The sequence below is a fragment of the Gavia stellata genome, chromosome 10, assembly GCF_030936135.1.
Source record: "Gavia stellata isolate bGavSte3 chromosome 10, bGavSte3.hap2, whole genome shotgun sequence".
In the NCBI taxonomy this organism is placed as follows: domain Eukaryota; kingdom Metazoa; phylum Chordata; class Aves; order Gaviiformes; family Gaviidae; genus Gavia; species Gavia stellata.
Window position 1 is genome coordinate 9,435,296 of NC_082603.1, and position 11,840 is coordinate 9,447,135.

General features: G+C 43.4%; 1 protein-coding gene across 1 annotated transcript; it reads left to right on the forward strand.

The window, feature by feature from the left end:
- The first annotated feature begins 6,655 nt into the window (after nt 1-6,655).
- Nucleotides 6,656-9,860, forward strand: RGS2 (regulator of G protein signaling 2). Its single transcript, XM_059821643.1, has 5 exons — nt 6,656-6,768; nt 7,143-7,244; nt 7,340-7,401; nt 8,259-8,425; nt 8,870-9,860. Exons 1-5 carry the CDS (start codon nt 6,656-6,658, stop codon nt 9,062-9,064), a joined length of 639 nt encoding a protein of 212 aa, XP_059677626.1. The 3' UTR covers nt 9,065-9,860.
- The last annotated feature ends 1,980 nt before the right edge of the window (nt 9,861-11,840 follow it).

Here is an 11,840-nt window from a genome sequence, read left to right on the forward strand (position 1 = left end):
GTTTAATATATATTCAAATACAAGAAGTGACATTATCATTCTATCCACATATTTTAGAAGTTTGGACTGTTATTTTCCACCTGGGATGATTCACCAAAAGCCAGCTATGAATTGCGTTGCTCTGAAGACTGGTTGAACATTGAACTAATAGCTGATGAGAAAAACGTTCTAGGGGAACAATGTACCTGCCTACAACTAATGGACTTGGAGGACTGAGACATTATTTTGCAACACTTGGCATTAAGGGAATGACTAATCTGTCAAGCTACTTGGCTATGTCTCTCTCCCAGGCTACCTGCAAGACAGTCTGCACCCTCAGTCCAATCCTGGCTATGGTCTGACCTCTTCAGTGTACTCTTTAACCAGCCAGGAGGGAATTTCCACAGTTTGAAGCCAGACAAGTATCGCCCTCTCCTTCATTTATCTCCCAGCCTTCACTCTGGGAGCAGACCAGGTGCTACTGGACAAATGTGGGTTTACTAATATTGCACACGAAACCTTCATTCTGGCCTTTTCTAACTCCACAGAGCTTAACTTTAGAAACTTTGGAATAATTTTTGTCAATATGATAAGTAGAAAGGGCATAAGGCTGCCCATACTGAGGTGAAATGTCCTCTGATTTTAATAAGTGGATTTGCTCAGATAGTGCATTCTTTCCATTACCATGCATCCTTTACACATCTGAAAGACATTCATCACCTTTCTACTTTTCACAGAAAAGCCTATACTGCAACACTGAAAGTGATAAAAAGAAAATTTTCCACTCAGAAAGTCTAATTAAACCTCTGCTAGTTCCACCCAGCATGGAGATCAGGTTGTTGCAAGAAATGGTTTTGCTTAAACTCTTCCGGCCATCATGAAACAGAAAAGACTGACATTTTATCTCAATTTCAAAGGAAATGCTTACTTTCAAAAATTTGAACATTTTTAGGTGGTGCAAAAATTTTTATACTCTTTAATCTTGAGCTTTCTCACTGTTGTGGTCCTGAAGGTATTCACGGGTAGGAGTTGTAAAAGGGATTCATTTTGTAAGCCACAGAGACTTTCTAGATCAATATCTGACTAATACCATTTAGGCATTTACAGAGTTTCATTAACATGGATTAAATAGTCATCAAAAGGACTGTGTGTTGACTGTGTTCCATGCAGATAATATGATAAAGATGGTGTCCACATCCAGATTTAACAAACATATTTGATTGTTTAATGTCCTTTTGCACACCCGGTTTGACAAATATGGCCTTTGGCAGGGGGAAACAAAATAGACTGCAATTTGAACAGAACATGGAGCCAGTGTTCTGCATCACCTAGTTAACCTCAAACAAGATTAATCAGATCTCTTTACCCGAGATGGTGTAACCCAGCTCGTATCTGCTAAGAAAATTTCATTGTTAAAAATACACTGCTTCTTGCTAATCTGTTTGTTTTCTGTATTGACAAAAGACGTAAAGAATATGAGAATGTCCTGTCCTTTAAAATGCAGACTATATTAACGGGTCTCCTTTCAGCTCGTCTTTGCAGAAGGGATAAAGGAGATCTTACATGAGCAGGACAGCCATCCCAGGGTCCTCAGGGAACCCGCTGTTCTGACTCCGCCCGCTGTTATTGAGTATCTCCCCTTTAAAAACTAACATTTCCAAATGTCCACAGGTAGAGGTAGAATCACAATCAACTGCTCAACACCTAAATTCATATTCTTTTTACAGTGTCACTATAACAGGAACATATGCATTCACGTAACAGCAACACTGCAAGTAGACATATAGTCCCAGTTTATCCACTTTTTGATAAATTTCAGCTTTATTTTTATAACTTTTGTAAACTAATGTGGGTGTTTATGTAAAACAAGGTGGCTGAGGGCTGGGAATGATGAGTTCTCAGAGAGCTCCATCTAGTTTATACATTACTCAGACAGAGGATTTTGCTGTTAGGTGAAACGAGATCCATTTGTAATGAGATATATTTTATTTTCTATTTAGGAAAGACTGAACATTTAATTGGTCCAGTCGTAATATTAATCCACAGTAGTGCTAAATTTAGATCCAGAAATGGCTTCTTATGCTTTGCATGTTTCCAGCTTTATGACTGAAAAGTAGTACTGGGGGAAGCACAACAGCCAGTCAGGCAGAGCCTGCAGGGCCAAAGACAGCAAATGCAACAACTTGACCTCAGCAAGCTTCAAGCAATTAAAAAAAACCCCAACACAAAACCCCAAAAAACCAACACCCACACACACTATGTACCATTGAAATTGTAAAAGGGACTAGAAAGGCATAATGCAATGAACAGAATTAGAATCAGACTAAGGGTTTGAGTAAACATCTTCACTTATACAAAAAATATCAGAAAGAGTGGCAATTATAATACTCATCTAGAAAATAGTGCCCTACCATACATACCATGCATGACTGCTATTATTTAACAAGGCACAGTGCAGAAGCATATCGCTGCCACCCACAGCTGGGCACCTCTGTGCTCTTTTGTACAAATACATGTCAGTCCCCTGTGCCTCAGAGAAGACACAGCCTAAAAGAACAGCGGCTCAGTCGATGCTACGATAAGCAGCACGGTGGCGTTCTCCACTGATCTCCTGTTCTGATACTTACATGAACCGTCTCACAGACACAGCACCAGGACTGTACAGCTGTAAATTAGAAAAGAACACTCTAAAAATACAGTAAAGTGCACCTGTGTGATTTGCAATTTGTATTACAAAACAAAAAGACATAGCTCAACATCTTATTCCTTCTTTGGAATATGATTTTTCAGTTAGTCAGACCCACCAGGAGTTCAATAAGGCATCCCTCAAATAACTAATGCATGGTTTGACCTACCATGCAAAAGCATATTCTCCCCTCTTGGCTTTATGAAACTCAGCTATAAAGTCTCTGGACAATTTTTCATATGTTCTTTCCTATCATCCAAGTCTTCTCTATAAAAAGAAGAAACAAGGACTGGCATTTCAGAAAATGCAGAGACAGATTTAAGTATTATGCAGTGAGAACAACTACTCACTGGGGACTTGGAAAAGATCAGCATAGCTATTGCAGCATATAACGTAACAGAGAGGGGAAAAACCTCATCTTCCCTCCTGGATGTTTATTGCATATGTTACAGTCCTCTGTACATCCAGGCATCAGTGATGCTCACAGGAATCGTATAAGCAGAAAAAGAACAGAACGTTCTCAAGAAAGCCTCTGCAAAGAGAAGTGCAATCTCCAGGGTGAGAACTTGTGTCATTAAATGTCTGACATCAGATTTCATTGCAGGCAATAGCGAAACTCTCACCGACTTCAATAGCAAAGTTTGGGCTATAGGCTCCCCCCCTCCCCATCACTTTCCATTGGCCTTGCTCCTTGACAATGAGATTAGCGTTACAGAAATAGACTGAAGCTTTAAGAAGCACGTAAAGGAAACGATTTGGCACTATGTTTCTATTTATCCTCAGCTACCAAGAGCTTCACTGTTTTGAAAGAGCTGAGGTCAGCGTACACACAGACAAACCTCGAGTGCTGGTCTGGACACGGTTTGAGTCACACAGGCAGGGTTGCACACCCCACAGCCCCGTTCCCGAGGAGAGGCATCATGAGATGGAGGCGCTTATTTTTCAGCAGCTTTATGCACTGTGCCATGCAAACACACCTGAACCTGTGCTGCAACTGCAATCCAGTGCTTTTCCAGAAAGCAGTAATACCTAATTTTCCTGATGTTTTCAAAATACTGCTGCAAGAAACAGTGTAGGACAGGGTTGAGATGTGAAATCTCACTTTGCCAAGTCATTGTATGGCACCATTTGTGCAAAACCAGAGCCACCTTCAGAACAGCGGGCTAACGAACTGAGCCATTTTGCCATCCTCGCTTTGAAAAACTAGAAATAGGTAAAACAAAGTAATGCTTAGGTTTGGCATATCTAAAACTGCTCAGCGAGCCCAAACGCTCTTCAGGCAGTGCCCGGCGGTGCAGCCGGCCAGGGCTGCACTCATACAGCTCCTGGGGGAGGTGGCTCAGGGGGAGCCAGCAGCTCCCTCCCAGAAGCATCCCCCCCGTCATCCCAGGCCTGACTGGATCACCATACAGTACACTGATGACATTGTTTGAGGTCAGATGCTTTTTTTTTTGGTTTTTAAATGTAAATGGAAAATATCTTTTATCATGCAGACGTGTAATTGACCTCCTGGCAAAGGTTGGCATCCTAGCCAGAAAACACACTGCACAGCATGATGAAGCGAGAAAGTATTTTGTAAAGTTTCTCTTTTACTGAACAAACAGTGATATCCATGCTTTAAAAGTATAATAAAAATGTAAACTAAAAATATACCTTAATGCAGCTAATAAAACTCAATTTTAATCTAAATAGTTTTTAAACCAAATGTTACAGTAAGTATGCTCTATAAGGCCATCTAACCTCACAATTCCATATGCAGCTTATCTTTTTACCTGGAACACTATTTATTTTTTCCACTGTTTAAAGATATTACAAATGTTATAACTACCTTCCTTAACTGGCACTTCCATTTTTATGGGCATCTGAAAGAAGCAATTAAAAAGTTTAAAATAAAAAGTATCAGACAAATACATGATTCATGCTGCAATTTTCCGTACGCTGACTACTGCCAGCTTTACAGCTTGGCAGATGCTGGGAATATCCCAGCTCTCTCCTTGCAAGTCTCTTCCAGGAGCATCAAGAAAGCATTTTGTCAGGCTTTAATCATCAGCAGGATCTCTGCTGTGCTATGGGTAAGCCTCCAAAATATAAATGCTTAACCAAACCTTACTGTAGCTTACCAGACTGAAGTTTTCTGACTCCCACTACTCTCGGGCACATTTCCCCCCAGTCATCTTTGAGAATCAAGGTGAAAGAAACTTGAAACCAGCATTGAAAATGGGAAAATCTCCCGCAAGCCAGGTGGAAGGTGAGGATGTACTGTTCTCCTTGCTGCGCATTTGATCCTTTACAGAGGCTCTGCTTTGGGCAAGGCCCAGGGCTGAGTTTCGATCTGTTATCCTAAGGCAAGGCAGCCTGCCCCCCCCCCCAAGCAGGAGGCTGCGTGCTGCGAGTTTCGCACGTGCAGAGAGTGTTCCCGTCCTCGCGCGTGTTACGGGCTGTTCAGCAGCTCCTGGCAAGCTCCTGCCCGAATCATTTCCAGCTGCACAGCTCGGCTGACCCTGGCACTCAAAGCGAGTGACGATGGAAGCGCCTGGAGGGGAGTCAGCACAGCCCCATCCATCACACAGGCACTGCCTTCCCGGGTCTTTTCTTTGGCAAGTTCCCTGCTATAAATTTTCTGGAACTGATGCTTTTACAGCACTTATAGCCTTACCTCTGTTAGTGTTTCCACATTTCCTCCCTCCCATGGTAACACCCTGGCAATAATTTCCCATTCAAAAAATGTATGTACTGTATCCAAGACTAAGAGCTACCTGTTGCAAAAATCATTTAAAGTGATTTGGTGAAATTTAGAGGATGGAAGTTTATTTTCCTATCAGACCATCAATATATACTGCAAAGGACTTAAAACAGGCAGCACTGACAAGCATCCTTGTTTAAGTGCTTTCACAAATTAAATTGCATTCATTTTCTCCATACATCTCATTTAAAGCAAAATGCCTGTGCACAGCTTTGTGCGTATTTGGCAAGCAGAGAGATTGTAAGACCATGGTGATTACCTAAAAGGATCAGACATTTGATGCTACACGATTGCGTTGAAGGCAGCCAGTGTTTTGGGGATCAGTCTCTCTGAACACTGCTTCTTATGGCAGAAAAATACATGCTGCAGAGTACTGCGGAAAGGAAGACATGTGCACAGAAAAGAGCAGAAAAGCAGGGTAGGTTAAAGAGAAACTCACATGACTCCTAAATCCAAATTCTTTGGACACGATACCCTTCAGCTGGACACTGCTGAGAAGGACCACATGGCCTTTTCAACAAGCCAAAGGCTGGAGTAAGTCATCGCGACTTCAGCTTCCATGTACTGGGAGTAATTTACACAATTCACTGGTAGGTGGCAACACTATACAGAAATAAAACACATGTGCAGACAGCTTATTAAAGTGATAAATAGCCTGGGTTAGCAGAGAGGTGGACACCAAAAATACCATACACTCAGATTTATGGTTACTTCATTTTTGAAGAAACGTGGCTGAGTCCTTCCTTATCCTTTTTCATGTACTGGCCACACTCAACAGCCTGTACTTCCTTTAAAACCAAAAAAAATCTGCAGGAACGCCGGGTACGTTTCTGACTGACAGGAGAGAAAGGACAGCCACCCCTCTGCCAGCGCCGCGGGGACGGCCGCCCTTCCCCAGGGATGCCCGTGCGACCGGCTAAAAGCGTTCCGAGAAGGCGCTGGCAAGGGCAAGGTGAGAGGGGGGGGAAGGAAAAAATATATAAAGAAAAGAAAGAAAAGGACAAAAATAAAGGAAGGGGGGGGGGAGAAAAGAAAGGAAAAACAAAACAAAGGAAAAAAGAGGCCTAATCCTGGGGGAAGGCGAAACTTCCCCACAGCGGCTTACCGGGGAGCACAGAGCCGCCCCGCACGCGCGGCGCCGCCGTCCCGCCCGCCGGGGGGGCCGGGGGAGGCGGGGCGGCCCCGCCCGCCCGCCGGGCTATAAGGGCGGGCGGCGGCGGCGGGGGAGCGTGGCCGAGGCGAGCGCGATGCAGAGCGCGGTGTTCCTGGCGCTGCAGCACGAGGGCGGGCGGATGGAGCGGGGCGGCCGCCGGCGCAGCGAGGCGGAGGAGGCGGAGAAGGGCAGGATGAAGAGGACGATGTGAGTGTCGTCGTCCCCCCGCCCCCGGGTTCCTCCGGGGAGAGGCTCCCAGCCGCGGAGCCGGGAGCGAAGCGGGGGGGAAGCGGGCGGCAGGCCCGGGCGGCCAGCGGGAGCAGAGCAGCTTGCCCGCCTCTGCCACCTGCAGCTCTGCCCTGGCTAACGGTAGTCACGGGCTAGCGGGCCAATCTGTTGACTTAAGCGAGGGGAAAAACAGCTTTCTTGCCCTCAGACAGATGCTGTAGGGGAGTCTCTAGGCACGGAGCCGGCAAAGCAATGTCAGGAAAACTTCGGCAGCTTTTGCCACTAAAGGGGCTGGTGTCTAAAGCTTTTTGAGTTGTCATTTTTAACGTGCATCTTCCTCTTCATTCTTCCAGAATTAAAGATTGGAAAACGAGACTGAGCTACTTCCTGCAGAACTCTTCCAGTTCTACTAAAATGAAATCTAAGAAGGTGGGGAAACACCGCACCTACTTCAGGTAAGTTATGAGAAAGAGACTTCATTTAAACAACTCAAGTGTTCTACAAGAAAACGTGAGCAATGGAGTCTGATGTTTTCCATCTCTTTATGCAGACCTTCCCCTGAAGAAGCCCAGCTGTGGTCAGAAGCCTTTGATGAACTTCTTGCTAATAAATGTAAGTTTGTCTTCAAAAAGCAACATTCAAGAGCAAAGGGATGGTGAAGTTTATATGCCTGTAAGAGATTGCTTCCTTGCATGTCAGCATTGTACCTTTCTAATGTGAATAGCTTTGCTGGTTTTAAGTTAAAAGCTTTAAACTGTTTAAAGCCAAAATTCATAGGAGTATTCTTTAAAAAAAGTTGTAAACTAATATTAAAACTTCAAGAATACTTGATTGCAGTGGAATTTTTTTCTGCAACCCTTGTAGTTAGAAATCATACCTATCAGCTTGGCTTTGCCCAATGTGAAAAGAGCATTTGTTTACTGAGCTCACTGCTTAACCAAGACAAATGCATTCAAATAACTCGGGAAGGATTCTGCAACACAGAAGTTCATTGATGTCAGGGTTTTACTGTAGCTTTACAGGGAAAAGCACTCAACAGCAGAGCAAAAAGACTAAGAAATTATATTACCATTTGCTCTTTGAACTTGAGTCATCCTTTCCATTGCAAAAAATATTCCAGAGGTTTGTAGCATGGCCATAAATATTTACTGCAGTGTAAAGGTTAACACAGGAGAACCCGTCTAGAGAGAGGGTTTTTTTAATATATATGCAGGCATCACAAAAGGGAACATACCAAAATGGCTTTCAGTTTTTGTGTTTACCTAGAAAATGACTAACTCAAAGTGAAGCCTGCCAAGCTGTTAGAGTATTAATTTGTTTGCATACATAAATGTGGGGGGTTTTTTATTGCTATGATACCCTCGAAAGAACCAAACCTATAGCAAAGTGTTTTGGTAGAAACAGATGTGACCAGTTAGGTAAATCAAAGATCCCTGAAATAGTTAATTGATGCATTTTTCTTTCCTTAGATGGTCTTGCTGCTTTCCGAGCTTTTCTGAAGTCTGAGTTCTGTGAAGAGAACATCGAGTTCTGGTTGGCCTGTGAGGACTTCAAGAAAACGAAGTCACCCCAGAAGTTGACATCGAAAGCAAAAAAAATCTACAATGATTTCATTGAAAAGGAGGCTCCCAAAGAGGTAAAGTAAACCTAGTTAAACATAACTGCCCTGCTCTGTGAGTTCTTAAAGCCCTTTATTCCTCTGAACTCGCTTTAAGATAGGATGCGGTTTTGCCATCTATATACCTCACTGTTAATGTGTCTGAACATAACACTTTTCCCTAACTGCCTTTTCACCAACTTGGGAAATAGCACAAGCAGTATTTTGGAGTTTCCATCTTAACTGGGGAAAGTCAACAGCTGCATTTAATGTGTTATGTATTTGAGTTTAGTACTAAAAGATAGTATCAACTTTAATACAAAACCCAGAGTAATTCAGAACAACTTTCTTCAAGGAAATTTCATTAATTTGACCTTGTAGTAATAGGGTCTTGCCTCTTTTACCTCTTCAGAAATTTTATGGTGTATTATACTTATTTAAATTCAGCTCTCAGAAGTACATGTCCTTTTTCTTGTATTTCAGATAAACATAGACTTCCAAACCAAGAACATGATTGCGCAGAATATTCAAGAAGCCACGCATACCTGCTTCAGTGCAGCGCAGAAGAGAGTTTACAGCTTAATGGAGAATAATTCATACCCACGGTTTTTGGAATCTGAATTCTATCAGGAGCTATGCAAGAAGACACCCATCACCAGAGCAGCCCAGGGGACATGAGCAATGGAGAAGAGTGAGGGGAAGCCTCTTGGCTAGTGAGGAGCAAGCCACAGCTCACAGCAGCATCCTGACCTGAAAGACTGAGATACCGAGTGCTCAGGCTGTTTGCTACGGTGCAAGGACAAATACTGACTTTAGTGCAAAGCTGATGGCAAAGAGTGATGGTGTTGGAGGGCATTCAGAGGTGATGACAGAAGTGTGCCAGCCAGCTGCTGGCAATGCACTTCTCTGCGAGTGCTGCAGTGAAGGGTGACTCTGTGCATTAGACCAAACCGTATGGAGTAAGAGTCCTTCTGTCACACCTGAGGTGGTGGTGTGGCAGGTTAGAACAGAGCTTCCTTCTTGTAAACAGAAGCTGCTCTGTGCACTGGCGCAGTGCTGGGAACTTGAGTGGTTGGTTGCATATTTATTTTCCTAAACATCAACCAGTGTTGCTGTCATCAGTCAGTTGGTGTGTTCACACAGGTTCTGTAAACTGCCTCCAGCTGCAAGGAGAAGTGTTGAGTTTCTGTGAGACTTCCAGACAGTAACAGCACTGTTGCAGTGTGAAGCAAGGAAGAGATATAACTCAGTTCCCAGAGGAACAGGTTCTGCAACTGAAGTATGCAGGGCTGGGTTGTGTCAGCAGGGCTGCACAAGGCCAGACTGAGGGCAAAACTTGGCCAAGGCGAACAGGAGCTGTATAGTATTATATTTATATGCAGATTATGATTGTGTTGAATGCTGCAATAATGTTGAATGCTGTCTTGAGGACAGCAAGCTTCAGTGAAGTCTCTCCATGTTTTTAATAAACTATTTTGATACAAAGCTTCTTGTGTTGCTTAACTTGTTTTGCACACACAGATATATACTGTCTGCCCCTGAATTCCAGAGTATTGGGACTGTGTGTCCTCAGTTTGATCTTAGTAGGGCTAATTTTGAAGCACTTGGTTCTTAATCTACTAGGCAAGTGTTGTATTTTGTTTTTAAACAGAATAAAAATTCTCAGCGCTCAAAAGCTTAACAGGGGAGACATATTCCATCACATCCTCTGTCTTAACCATGTCCCCATGAAAACAATCTCTTGAGACAGTGCAAGGCACACACATGGCTACACGTGATGACAGATCAACTAGAAAGCAGCAGCATTGCTGCTGGAGGTCACAGGATGCTATTTGGAATACAGGCACCAGTAGTACAGCAGCTCCTGCTCAAGACCTCTGCTTCAAAAGGGTCTGAGGAGGGCTTTACTATCAGGCTGTAAAACCCATGCAGAGTCACTAGAGGTAGTATTACAATGAAAGCATCCAACTCCCTGCCAGGTGAGTGCTTCTGAGGGGGAAGTTACTGGTCATCATTATTCCATATCATTTTTCTAACTGACAATATCTAAAACAGTCCCTAATTTGTTAGTTTTGTGACTTGTCCGAACTCTAGGTCTGTTTAGGTCCTGGCTCCAGCTATTGTGATTCCACTCCTCAGGTCACAGCTTTATTTAGTTCGCAGTCACTTGTATAATGGTCCACTTCTCCAAGCATCAGGAAAACTCTAACTACAGGATTTTCCACTTCAATTACACAGCCAAAGATTGTTCAAAAGCAACTACTTCATCCAGGATATATAGTGGTGTGTAGATACACATACACACAGATATGTGTATCTGTTATACTGCCTCAATACATGGAAAGAAACAAATTTGGTGCAGCCCCCACTTTGATATGGTCCCATTTCTGGGGCTGTAAGAGCTAGCTCTCATACAGCTAAGTTTGCTGATCAGTTAAGTCTAAATAAAACAAGCACAAGAAAAACTCAGCCCAATAATTTACTGCAACAGAGTAAGTTTTTTTTTCCTAACTAGGTAAAACAGATTTGGGCTGATAATTGCTTTCATAGTCTTAACAAAATAATTTGAAGAGCATAAAAATAGCCAGAACTATACCTATTAATGACTCAGAGCCAGGGTAGGAATAATTCCGTGAAGCTTCATTGGCTTCAGTGAAGCTGCATTAATCTGTGCCAATTTGGGATGTGGTAATTAACCACTGCTGGTGTCTGGTTTCAGGGAAAGAAACATTTCTAGTTTCAGCAGGTGCCAGAACTACTTATAGCACCGTGTGTAGTTCAGAGGGGAAATTAGGTGGGGCCGTTAGGCAGAGCATCGCTGCCTGAGGGCTGTTCTTGTATATTTTTTAGATTTGAATCATGAACATTGGTCTTTAGGAAATTTGTGCAGGCAGCTCTGTAGCTTCCACAGAGCATGCCACCGGGGCAGCAAACCAACCGAACCATGGCATGGTCTGTCTGCAGTGTCTGAGAGCCCTGGTTTCAAGGCTAAACTTTGCAGCAAAACAGTTTGGTTTATCAACAGCAAAAAAAAAAAAATCATCTTATTTTTAGTAAAATGCAACACGTCTGTGCACATAACATTCCTTCCAATTATTGCTTTTCCAGTTTTTGATAAGAGCCCTGTTTTCCCAGCTGCCAGGGGTAAGCTTCACCAGAAAAAGGGCACTACAGGCATGTTCGGAGTGCTGCAACCCAAAAGATCGCTATGAACATTTCCTGGAGAAATACAAAACCACCAATTGCTTTAAGAGATGCTGGTTCCGTACTCTGGGAGGCCTTACAGCTGCAGTTACAACTGGTACTCTGGTATCAGTATCCAGTGCCAACAAATAATAAACTGCTCGTTCCTCCACAGCCCAGCTGAACAGTTCACCCTCCCGCCCCGGTCCCGCTGCGTTGCACACAGCCGAAATCGCTGCAGTGGTGGGGAAAAGACCAGTCTGGGAATAGC

Bases quoted from the DNA above. Each gene is read 5' to 3' on its own strand.
- RGS2 (XM_059821643.1), top strand. From the start codon at position 6,656: ATGCAGAGCGCGGTGTTCCTGGCGCTGCAGCACGAGGGCGGGCGGATG. The intron at 7,402-8,258 runs GTAAGTTTGTCT...TTCTTTCCTTAG, and splicing joins TGAACTTCTTGCTAATAAAT to ATGGTCTTGCTGCTTTCCGA. The intron at 8,426-8,869 runs GTAAAGTAAACC...CTTGTATTTCAG, and splicing joins AAAAGGAGGCTCCCAAAGAG to ATAAACATAGACTTCCAAAC.